The sequence below is a fragment of the Anopheles gambiae genome, chromosome 3 (assembly GCF_943734735.2).
Source record: "Anopheles gambiae chromosome 3, idAnoGambNW_F1_1, whole genome shotgun sequence".
In the NCBI taxonomy this organism is placed as follows: domain Eukaryota; kingdom Metazoa; phylum Arthropoda; class Insecta; order Diptera; family Culicidae; genus Anopheles; species Anopheles gambiae.
The window spans coordinates 62,580,478-62,593,568 of record NC_064602.1 but is presented as its reverse complement, the minus strand read 5'-3'; the positions used below and the strand labels follow the sequence as shown (position 1 = coordinate 62,593,568).

The following is a 13,091-nucleotide window of genomic DNA, read 5'->3' as shown; positions in this document are numbered from 1 at the left end:
TTGGGAGTTAAAATCAAAACAAACAATTTTATTCAAAAGTTGTGGTTATTATTTATTCGAAAAGAAGTCCGTGATTTTAGTTTGGACTTGATTTTGCATCATGCTTACAATATTCGCCCTTATTTTTCTTATGGCGATTTTATCATTGTAACAAAAGCCCTTGCTGTCCATGAAATCCAACAAACCATCAGCATATAATTTTGCAGTGTTGATATCTACGTGGACCAAGAACGAAGAAGAGTTATATCCGTAATCTTATCCCAAGCCTGAGCCAATGAAAATATGGCATCAACAATAGTCATCTTTTTTCCAGAACTCTAAAACTTGATCATCCTGATCTAAAAGGTTTTTAAGTATGGATGCTCGATAAAAACGCTTCAACAAGCATATCACTCCTTGATCCATAGGTTGAATCAAGCTCGTTACGTTTGGTGGTAGAAATTTTGCTTTCATCATACCGTTGTGCATCGTCAGAAGTGATTCGTTAGGATGTGAAGGAGCATTGTCTAATATCAAAAGAGCTTTTTGGGGTAGACCTTTAGATGCTAAAAAAGATGCAACCTCTGGTGCCCATACGTCTCTAAACCAATTAAGAAAAATTTCTTTAGTCATCCATGCACTTTTTTGACTAAGATAATTAACCAGTAAATCGTTTACATTTATACATTTAAATGCTCTAGGGTTTTTAGATTTTCCGACCACTAGCAGTTTTAATTTGTGGGTTCCGGAAGCATTTGAGCAACACATTACGGTGACACGCTCCTTCGAAGCTGTTCGAGCAGCTACGCGAATCGTGCAGATTTGAACTGCGGATCGGATCACATCCGCGCCCGTTGATGTACACATCTCTATCGATCATAAATTAATAAATAGAGGACGAAAAGGCTTTTTCCCTCTCTTCATCACCAGCAATTTCTTACAACGGCTTCGGTAATTATTAGCAGCAAAAACCAAAGAAAGAAAAGGAAACTTTATCCGAAAACTATTCGCGACGAAACATTGGTGCCGTGACCAGGATTGTGCCGATAGCCTGAATATTCGCAATTTTTTCGATAAAGTGCTAAACACCTTTGCCTTTCACTGCCCGACCGTTACACTGCACTTTACACTACACTCGCGTACACGATAATCGCAGTTTTAGTAAGATGCCAGCTCAACCGCTTATTTTGTCGTCGAGACGAACGATTTTGATTGCCATTTTGGCCCGTTACGAAGAGTTTCTTCAAAACTACCAGCCCGATAGGGATTCTATCGAGGTGGAAACTCGTATGGCCAAATTTGACCAAATATGCAAGGATTTGGAGAACCTTCAACAGCAGCTGGAGGACAGTGCAACCACTGCTGAAGAGATGACACACAATGCCGCCCTTAGGGAGGATTTTGAACGGCGATTGATTCGCGTTCAATCGGCATTGAAAGCGAAATATAGAGAAATTCCGCGCAGCGAAGTGTCGCAGCAAGGAGCCGGTAGGAACCCGCTACAAGGCATAAAACTGCCCACCATCGCTCTGCCGGAGTTTGACGGCGATTATATGCAATGGCTGACCTTTAGGGATACCTTTGAGTGTTTGATTCACGATAATGTTGATTTGCCGCCAATACAAAAATTCCATTATCTACGCGCAGCCCTAAAAGGTGAAGCAGCGCAAGTGATCGAGGCCATTACAATAAGCGCCTCCAGCTATGAATTAGCTTGGAAAACACTCGCTGAGCGATATTCGAATGAATATCTGCTGAAAAAACGCCACTTGCAAGCGATGTTCGGCATCACACCAGCGAAGAGGGAAAGTGCGACAACCCTGCACCAGTTAGTGGACGAGTTCGAGCGTCACAAAAAAACCCTAAATCACTTGGGAGAGAAAACTGACGGCTGGAGCAGCATATTAGAGCATTTACTTTGCACAAAATTGCCCTCTAACACATTGCGCGATTGGGAAGAATTTGCTTCGACCAATGACAATCCGAGCTACGATTCGTTGATTGCCTTTTTGCACCGCCGTATGCGCGTACTCGAGACGCTATTAGTAAACAAACCCGAACCATCACCTATAGAAACACCGATACCACCAAGACGCACCATTTTTCCGCGCACTGCTAGTTTTGCTACCACTGACCGCGATGTTAATAAATGCCCGTTGTGCAATATGCCGCACACCATCACAAAATGCCAGCGATTTAATGCCATGAATCCTGCCCAGCGGTACCGTAAGGTACTTGATGCCCGCTTGTGTTTGAATTGTCTGCGCGACAATCACCGTGCCCGCGATTGCTCGTCACAGTACAAGTGTCGTCATTGCAACTTGGCGCATCACACAATGATTCACACTGAAAGCACTCCCAGCACATCTTCCACTACATTTCCAATGCTAGCTGCGCAAGATGAACCTTCACACACAACACACGCCACTGATGATCACACGGCTAGCATACAACGCAGCTACGCAGCTGCAATAAAACAATCACCTTCACAAATATTATTACAAACTGCACTTCTGAATGTAACCGATGCACACGGCATCCTGCATCCTGTGCGTGCACTCTTAGACAGCGCATCACAGCCCAATTTGATGAGCAATCGCCTTGCTCAGAGGTTGGCTTTGAAAAGTAGCACGGTTAACATAACCCTCAAAGGAGCAGGACTATCCACCAGAACGGTGAGGAGGTCGGTTCGAGCTCAAATTGCTTCACGTGTTGAACACTTTGACTTGGATGTCGATTTTCTGATAGTAGACAAGGTGATCGCTGATCTGCCGGCGCATGATGTTTCCACTCGCGGCTGGAACATTCCTTCGGAATTTGTTTTGGCTGACCCGCAGTTCGATAAATCAGCCCCGATTGATCTCATCCTTGGTGCCCGTCATTACGCTTCCTTCTTTACGAACGTAAAATCGCACGAGCTTGCTCCGAACCTTCCAACTATGCTGAACAGCGTGTTTGGGTGGGTCATGATTGGTCCCACCTCTCCTCAGAATCCTGCATCTCCGACCGATTGCACCGCCGCGTCCACAATCGTCTGCATGGCATCCCTGGAGGAGTCTCTCGAACGCTTTTGGAAGCTGGAAGGGTTAAGCGTCAATGATCCGTACTCACCTGATGAGCGGCGATGCGAAACGTTGTATAAAGAAACCACTCAGCGCGACGAGTCGGGTCGATATATTGTACGATTGCCCAAACAGACCGACTTCACGGAAAAGCTTGGCCTGTCTAAAACTACCGCTTTGAGACGCTTCGAGCTGCTGGAGAGGAGGCTAGAACGCAACCCACAGCTCAAGGAAGACTATCATGCCTTCATGAAGGAGTATTTGGAGCTGGGGCACATGTCGCTCATGAACAAAGATAGTGGGGATGAACGGGCGTACTACCTACCGCACCATCCCGTATTTAAAGCCTCCAGTACCACCACGAAAGTAAGGGTCGTGTTCGACGGATCTGCAAAAACAAGCACCGGTTATTCCTTGAATGACATTCTATGTGTTGGTCCAATCGTGCAGGACGAGGTGCTTGATATTGTGTTGCGATTCCGCACTTACCAAATAGCACTTGTGGGAGATATAGCTAAAATGTACCGACAAATACTGCTGCATTCTGATGATTGTCGATTGGTGCGCATATTCTTTCGATTTTCGCCGCAAGCTCCGATCCAAGTATATGAGCTCAACACCGTTACATACGGACTAGCACCTTCCTCGTTTCTGGCTACACGCACACTTATCCAACTAGCAGAGGATGAAGGGACTGAGTATGCGCTTGCACCTGCAGCCCTGAAACGAAACTTTTACGTGGACGACTTCATTGGTGGTGCCAATAACGTTCGCGAAGCTGTTCAGCTGCGTAAGGAGTTATCAGCGCTACTTGCCAAAGGTGGGTTTGAGTTGCGCAAGTGGACCTCAAACAATCTGAGCGTACTCTCCGGCTTAAGCACCGAGTATATCGGCACACACTCATCGCTGCATTTTATACCCAACGAGACGGTCAAAGCACTCGGCATCTCGTGGAAGCCTGAATCGGATGAGCTGTGTTTTGAATCCAACACTGAGGCTGATGAAGCCACGTCGACCAAGCGATCTATTTTGTCGAGCATTGCCAAAATGTACGATCCGCTCGGATTGATAGCACCGGTGATCGTGCGTGCTAAGATGCTGATGCAGGAGCTATGGCTACTCAAATCCGGCTGGGATGAACCTGTTCCTAATCACATCTGTAAAAAATGGAAGGCGATTCAGAGCGACTGGAAAACGTTATCCGAGTACAGGACTAACCGTTACGCTCTCTTACCAGATGCAACAGTAGAATTTCACACATTTACCGATGCTTCTGAGGCCGCCTACGGAGCATGTGTCTACGCTCGTTGTGAAAACGCGGCGGGAGAAGTCCGCATCAGCCTATTAGCTTCGAAGTCTCGAGTGGCACCACTGAAGCGCGTCACGTTGCCGAGGCTTGAACTAAGCGCAGCTGTCCTGGGCGCCCATCTGCATCATCGCGTCAAGGAGGCAATGCAGATCGTGTGCGCCGAATCGTTTTTCTGGTCCGACTCAACAGTGACGCTAAAATGGATTGCGTCACCTCCCAACTCCTGGAAGACGTTCGTGGCAAATCGAGTAGCTGAGGTGCAACACTACTCTCATCCAAGGCAATGGAGGCACGTTCCTGGCACATCCAATCCTGCTGACTTGGTTTCCCGAGGCATGTCGGCAGCACACTTCACGCAGAATCAGCTTTGGAATAACGGTCCAGATTGGCTTGTGCAACCTTCGTCCCATTGGCCCAGCTCAGATCCAGAACCAAGCGATGAGGCGGACCTAGAAACACGCCAGGTGAGTGCCGCTTTAGTTTGTACACAAACTCATCCATGGTTTGGCATTTCTTCATCCTTCACCAGAATGGTACGCATCATTGCATACTGCATACGTTTTGTGCGCAACACCAAGCAGAAGGCGCGATCACAGCGATCGATACCGCACACCAATGCATCCAAGACGATCACGCCCAAGTACGTGGATGCTGCAAAAATTGTGCTTTGCAGACTAGCCCAGCAAGATGCATTTTCCGCGGAAATCAAGCAGCTAAAAAAGGGAGAAGCATTGATGAAACAATCACCTTTACGAAAACTTACCCCATTCCTGGATACAGAAGAAGTAATACGGGTGGGAGGACGATTGAACTTGTCGCAACTACCGTATCAGTCCAAGCATCCAGCTGTTCTACCGAAGAACCACAAATTCACCCGTCTACTTGCGGAAGATTATCATGAAGAGATGAAACATGCTAGTGGAAGGCTATTGCTATCCCGCATTAGAGAACTGTATTGGCCACTGGACGGACGTCGCTTGGTAAAAAGCATTGCAAGAAACTGCTTCCGCTGTATTCGGCAAGATCCCGCACTCGCCCGGCAGCCGGTTGGCCAGCTTCCACCATCCCGCATCACACCGAGCCGACCTTTTTCTGTAACCGGAGTGGATTACGCCGGTCCATTCTACTTGAAGCCAGCGCACCGGAAGGCAGCAGCTACTAAGAGCTATCTGTGCGTTTTCGTGTGTTTCGCTACGAAAGCTGTGCACTTGGAACTCGTAGGAGACCTCACAACGGCGGGATTCTTAGCAGCGCTACGCCGATTCACATCACGACGCGGATTGCCAGCCCACATCCATTCTGATAATGGGAAAAACTTCGAAGGCGCAGAACGTGAACTGAAGGAGCTTTTTGAGCTGTTCAACGACGAACAACACCGCAACACCGTGGCTACTAGATGTGCTGACCGGGGAATCACTTGGCATTTCAACCCACCAAAGGCTCCACACTTCGGCGGATTATGGGAAGCAGCAGTAAAGACGGCGAAGCGACACCTCTATCGTCACCTGGGCAATACGCGGCTGTCGTACGAAGGCTACTGCACTGTGCTCCACCAAATCGAAGCAGCGATGAATTCCCGTCCGCTGTTGCCTTTGTCCGACGATCCCAACGAGCTAGCTGCACTCACACCGGCACACTTCCTTATTGGCACATCGATGTTCGCCGTGCCTGAACCGGACTACACCCAGCTGAAATCCTGCACTCTAGATGATCTTCAGAAGTGGCAGCTTTTGGTTCAGCGTTTTTGGAAGCATTGGGCCACTGAGTATCTACAAGAAATGCAGAAATGTTATGCAAGTGGTGGCAGCAACAACAGCAACATACTTCCCGGCAGGTTAGTGATCCTCATGGACGAATCGTTACCCACCACTCGTTGGCCTCTCGCGCGTATCGTTAAAATCCATCCCGGTGAAGACAAGATAGTACGCGTCGTTACGCTTAAGACAGCTAAGGGAATAATTACGCGACCGATCACGAAAATATGCGTTTTACCGCTCAGAACTGATAGCGAAAACCACGTGTAGTCTAGGAAGCAACTTTTTGTTGACATTCGTCAAGGTGGGGAGGATGTTCGAGCAGCTACGCGAATCGTGCAGATTTGAACTGCGGATCGGATCACATCCGCGCCCGTTGATGTACACATCTCTATCGATCATAAATTAATAAATAGAGGACGAAAAGGCTTTTTCCCTCTCTTCATCACCAGCAATTTCTTACAACGGCTTCGGTAATTATTAGCAGCAAAAACCAAAGAAAGAAAAGGAAACTTTATCCGAAAACTATTCGCGACGAAACAGAAGCTTTAAATCCATATGCACATTTTTCTTCACCTCCTACCAATGTGTGTTTTGGAAGACATTTTCAGTTTAGCCCTGTTTCGTCTACATTGTACACCTGATCTAAACATAGCTCTTCTCTGTTCAGAATTTCCTCTAACTCTTCACAAAACTTTTCGGCACTTTCACCACAAGCACTAAGTATCTCTCCTTGGGTGGACATCATTCTAATGCCATATCGGTTTTTGAAACGCCGGAGCCAACCACTCGATGCTTTAAAATCGGCCTGATTTCCCATGCCTTCATGAAAAAACTTAGCCTTTTCTGTTAATATAGGTCCACTTATAGGTATTCCTTCTGCTCGTTTTTGATTAAACCAAGTAAGGACGGCAGTGTCCAATTGTTGGTTTATGGAATGCTTCATTGTTTTTCGCTGCGATGGACCAGCTGAGCTATCACAGTCACGAACAAAAGCTTCCAGCGATGATTTTTGCTTTACGATATCCCGAACCGTCTGTTTACCTATCATGTATTCCAATGCAAGATTACATACAGATGTTCCCTTCTCAAATTTGGCGATGAGCTGCAATTTTTGCTCCAAGGATAGAATTTTCTTTTTGCGCTTGTTTCCGGTTGGTTGCTGCATTTTACTCAAATTCTGCAATTAAAGTTTACATCATCAAAATCATTGAATTCCAGCTTATACTTTATAAATATTTACCGTTTCAGCTTCTCTGTGAACAATTTGAACTCTGTGAACTGTGTGAACCCTGTAAACTTACTCGATTTTGATTTTTATCCACGGTACATTTGCCGATTACCAAATCTGCCCGGCTTCCAAATTTGCATGGCTTCCAAATTTGTGAACAATAAGCCTGGTTCCACAAAAATCAACCTTTCAGCAAGTTCAAACCGTTGAAAACATTGCCTATCTTTTCATCCTCCAGGTCAGACCATTACGTTAGGCCTCCCAGGTCGGACCAAGTACGTGACCATTTTTTATTCACAAATAAAAACATGTGAATTTGTAAAAAAAATTATGAACATGAGCAATGAAAATTGCTAAAAAATTATATTTATTTTTTGTGAACGTTATTGTTGATAACTCCAATGTACTCTAATTTTTTTATTGCACTTAATGCGATATATGCGCATCGTGAAACAATTGCTGTAGTTTAAAAATTCAAAATGTCGTCCTGTCCGAACGAATATACACGCACCTTAAAGCGCATACAATAACAATAAACATGGCGGGATCCGATATGAAGCTGTCATTTCTGAATAGCACGGATAATGGGACTGCCGGATAAAAGGTACCCTGATAAACGGCGCTCCACTGTATTATGTCCGAAAGTAAAATCCGGAAGTAAACCCTATTGTTAAATTAGATCATTATCACCCACCTTTGGAATTCGTAGTAAATGTTCCTTTACCGCATAATGGTAATAATGTTAGAGATAACAAATCTGAGTTGAATTTTCGGAAAATGAACTTAGAAAAATTTAGGGAAATCATAACCAACTCTGATTGGATTTTTTTAGAAATTAGAACCGATTCTCCCTCCACTGTGGACGTAGCGGTGGAGCAATTTAGTAATATTGTTAAGGCAGCTCTCCCTTTATGTTGTCCTCGTTCTAAACCCTCCTCTCGCCTTCCTTGGTACGATGCTACATTGCGGTCATTAAAGGCGGATAGGACACGTGCCCTCAAAAAACTCGGTTCAACTCCTTCTGAGTATAATCGTAGAGTTTTCAAATATGCCGCTTCTGCTTTTCGTATTTATAATCGGGCCAGTTATAGGTTGTACCTTGGAAGGCTTCAATGCATGTTATACCGTAATCCTAAACTTATGCCAAGAAGCGTCGTAATCCCTCTTCCCTTCCTACTTCCATGTCGCTCGGTTCGGTCACTACGGACAATGCTGCTGACACCTGTTCCCTATTCGCTGAGCATTTCGCCAATGGTCTGTCTAGACCGGAGAGTCAACCTTTGACAGAGTCTGAGGGCATATGGCCTGGTTTAAACTCCGTCGCATGGGCTGAGGGTATTGTCAATGTTAATACAGTCTCTGAAGCTCTTAAAAAACTTAAGCCATCCTTCTCCCCTGGACCGGATGGAATACCAGCCTCGGTTTTAAAAAAATCACCTTTTCTATTCGTCCCTCTATTGGTACAATTGTTTAACCTATCTTTGTCCTCGTCTTCATTCCTTTTATTGTGGAAGCGAGCATGGCTAGTTCCCATTCACAAAAAAGGTAACCCGTCTGTCATTTCCAATTACCGTGGCATCTCAATACAATGCGCAATAACCAAGGTATTTGAGCATATTATCCATACCTATGTGTTTAAACTCACCTCTTCTACTATTATCCCTCAGCAACATAGCTTTTTTCCTAACCGTTCTACGACAACTAACCTTATGTCCTTCACCTCTTTCGTATCATCCCAGTTAGAGTCAGTTAAACAAGTTGATACTATTTATACTGACTTCAAATCTGCATTTGATCGTATTCCTCATTCCTTACTTCTAAATAAAATTTCACAACTTGACGTCAATAATCTTTTTGTATCTTGGTTACGTTCTTTTCTATGTGATCGTTCCTATAGTGTTAAATATAATGATATGTTTTCGACTCCCTTTTCATGTAGTGCAGGCGTACCGCAAGGTAGTGTTCTAAGTCCTTTGCTGTTCATAATTTTTATTAATGATGTCCGTACCACCCTCCCTCCTGAGTGTTTCCTCTGCTACGCAGACGACCTCAAAATCTTTCTCCCAGTTTCGTCTCCTAGAGATTGCATTTCCCTACAAAATATTCTTGATCGTTTTTCGTCTTGGTGTTCTAGTAATTCCCTCACATTATGTCCTGATAAGTGTAACGTCATTTCGTTTAGTCGTTCGCAGTCTCCAATCACTTACTCGTACGTCCTAAATTCTGTACAAGTCAATCGTGTTTGTGTCGTAAAAGACTTCGGTGTCTTGCTTGACAGAGGCCTCACCTTCAGCCACCACATTGACTCAGTTGTCAATCAGGCGCGGAAAACATTGGGTCTCCTAAAGAAAATTGCGTGCGATTTCTCCGACCCAATGGGCCTGAAGACTCTGTTCTGCTCTCTGGTCAGATCGATTTTGGAGTACTGCTCAGTAGTCTGGTCCCCTACAGCTCGAACCCACGTGGAACGTATCGAGCGGGTGCAGCGATCGTTCACCAGGTTTGCTATATGTAAAATCCGGGGTAGATTGTCCTCCCCCATACCTCCTTACGAGGACAGGTGTCGGCAGCTTGGCCTGGAACTATTGGAAAACCGCCGTTCCCATGCCCAATCATCCTTTATTGCCGCATTACTCCTTGGTAATATTGATTCTCCTTCCCTTCTTTCTTCTATCCCTTTCTACGCCCCTAACCGTGTTCTTCGAAACCGCCCTCCCCTAGTGATCCCTTCCCGCCGAACTGCAGTGGGCCGTAATGACCCCCTTCTTCGTGCAATTCGTCGATTTAACTGTGTATATTCTATGTTTGATTTCAACCTTCTCTTATCCTCTTTCCGATCCCGCATCAGAACCCTCCATAATCCCGTGCTGCCTTAATTTTTAATTTTTAAATTTTAGACTCTAATTTTCTAAAAAAAAATTTTTTTTCTCAAATTTTTGATAATTTGTGTTAAATTTTGTTAGGTTAGGAACATAGGTAATAAGTATTATTTAAGTATTTGTGTAACCAAAAGGTAGACAAATAAATATGAATATGAATATGAATATGAATATGAATAAAACAATACGTTCGATGCTGCATGTTCCTAAACATAAACATAATACTCTCTATTGTTATTGAATATTCTAATTAATAAAATTATACCAAACATGTTCAACAACTAATGGCAAAACATACTGCCCAAATGTAATTGTTAATTGTTAGCAGACAATTTACCAATATTAAATCAATCATACTGAGCTGGCTTGAATATCATCCAAGCCTCGTTCACCCGGTTAAGATGGCCTCCACCTCAGGTTCGTAGAAATGGTTATATAATGTCCGGTTCCGCCTGTTGTTTCTTTCTAACTAGTCTTTCTAGCAATAGGTCTGCGGATTTATCTTATTATTTTGTATGCTTGGTATGTCTTGGATTGGCTTTTAGGCAACCCTGTGCCCTAGTGATGGGTGTTTCGGAGCGCACTAACGGCTCCGGAGCCGGCTCCACATCCACGGCTTCGCTTCAACGGCTCCTGAGCCTTAGGTGAGGAGCCGGTTCCGGAGCCGTTGGTGACGAGCCAGCTTCGGAGCCGTTGAAGCGGGGCCGTAGGTGCAGAGCCGGCTCAGAAATTGTTTGGAGCCGACCTGAGCCGTCTCCGACTTCGGAGCCGTTTTGCCCATCACTACTGTGCACAATACTCCATTGGCTCCGCTATCCTCATTGATGCCCTTAATGCTCTTATCCATGGCACTTTGATTGTATGTTCTATTATGATACTACCGCTATTCTCATCTGTTTTTTTGCATTACATCAGCGCAAGGATACGATGCAACACGCTATTAGCAACTTCATTCGTCATTTCATATCTCTCTTTTGGTCATTTTTTCATATCGAGGGTAGTTGCACAACTACTTGCTCGAAATCTTCTGGGGCCGAGGGGAGCTGTCGGAATCGTCGAAAAGCTCCAGCCGTCCAGAGTCGGCACCGGCTATCGTTGGTTTTATATAGCTGGAATCGAAGTCAGAGCAGGAATGTTTGGAAGCGGCCGTGAATGCAATTCTGGCAACCCATTACAATTCCAAATACGTAATGTATGAACATAGTTCGCGAACATTTCTCAGGGCTACAATACACTGTTCTAACCTAAAAATACAAAAAAAAAAGCTTGTAGCCGATCGCAAATCTATCAGTAAAAGATTCATCTTTCTTTTCATCTGTGTGCGAAGTTCATTGCTTTCCCGGATGGGAAATTATGTTGAAGTGCAGGAGTAGAATCAGGTTACGGAAGTATCCGTCGTTTTCACTACAGTATGCATGACGAAAACACAGCCTGTATACGTATGAACTATCCTAAAAAATACAGAAATCTAGAGGAGAAATGCAAAAAGATTATTAGATGATAATATTGTGCTCATCTATGAAATGAAATACGGTTAGGAAATACAGCGCTTCAATGGTGTTTTGCTGAACAATGGGGATGTCCATTTTGATTGCAGCCGGCAACTGAAGGTCATATATCCTACATAATAAACAAGAATCCATTTTGATTCTGGCCGAAAATGAGCACTGTGCCACAACAGAACAAATGTTAATGTGTAAGTTTCTACAATTATATTCACTTTATTATGTTAATCGTGCGCAGGAGAACAGTATTGTCAGGAGATCAGTATTAAGAAAGAGAGCTTATCCGATCGGATGCTCCTTTTTATACCTTCTCTCTCTCGCCTTACGCTCGCGCGCCTATTCCTTCTCTCGCACCTGTCCTCTCTCACGCACCTACGCACTTTCGCGAGGCTACGCATTTCTCGCGCTCATTATGCGTGTCCTGCCCGACTCTCCCGTTATCTCCTAAGCTCTCTAACTATCTACTTGAGACCCTAATTAACCCTTAATATCGCAGACCTCAAGTGATGAGAAAAAGCTGTCCTTCCCAATTCACTTAATTTGGGAACAGGAACACCACAGAACCCCCCCACCAGTGACGGAGTCGCGATAGAAAAAGAATTGTGAGAGTGTTTGTCTCTTAACTTGAGATTTCATTTAGTTTTTCGCAAAGCGAACATTCTTTTGGCTATTTGTGGTTTTGCCTGTTTTGGAGACACCCTCCATTTCGAAAGCAGGTTTGAGGCGGTCAATCGAAATAGATTCATTTTTTTCTTTGATCTTAACCGTGAAAAATTTTCTGCACCGTCGAACTACCTCAAAAGGTCCTTCATACGGTGCTTGTAAACCCGTTCTCACTTTATCTACCCGTACGAAAACATGTTTACAGGTTTGAAGGTGTTTTGGTAAGTAAACCGGTGTTGTATCATTTAGTTTTGGTGGGCATGGGTCAATGTGCCTTAGCGCTTTTTTAAAATCCTGAACAAATTCGGGTACGTCCTCGACGGATTTTGCAGCAGAGGGTAAAAATACTTCGGAAGGAAGTCGCAAACTTTCTCCATATACCATTTCTGCTGGAGCGCCTTTTAATGCGTCTCTGTATGCTACTCGAATGCCCAGCAGAATCAGTGGCAATCGAGAAATCCAATGCGTATTGTCTTCGCAGGCTTTTAACGCTCCTTTTAAGTGTCGATGGAATCTTTCAACCATTCCATTGGATTGAGGGTGATACGCAGTCGTTTTAATGTGATGTGTTCCTAACAACTTTGTTAGTTCTTCAAACAGTTTTGACTGGAACTGTCTGCCTCTATCGGTTGTGATTGTAGATGGACAACCAAACCTTGGAATGTAATTCCTTACAAATGTTTCAGCTAGCGTTTTAGCCGACATATCA

General features: G+C 44.5%; 2 protein-coding genes across 2 annotated transcripts in view; both read left to right on the top strand.

The window, feature by feature from the left end:
• Positions 1-13,091, top strand: part of LOC133393616 (uncharacterized) — a 321,897-nt gene that overhangs the window by 92,337 nt on the left and 216,469 nt on the right. The gene's annotated exons all lie outside the window — the stretch shown is intronic.
• LOC133393144 (uncharacterized) lies at positions 1,146-11,323 on the top strand. Its single transcript, XM_061656598.1, has 4 exons — positions 1,146-1,467; positions 2,728-3,407; positions 3,492-4,814; positions 11,216-11,323. The coding sequence occupies exons 1-4, from the start codon at positions 1,146-1,148 to the stop codon at positions 11,321-11,323; spliced, it is 2,433 nt and encodes an 810-aa protein (XP_061512582.1).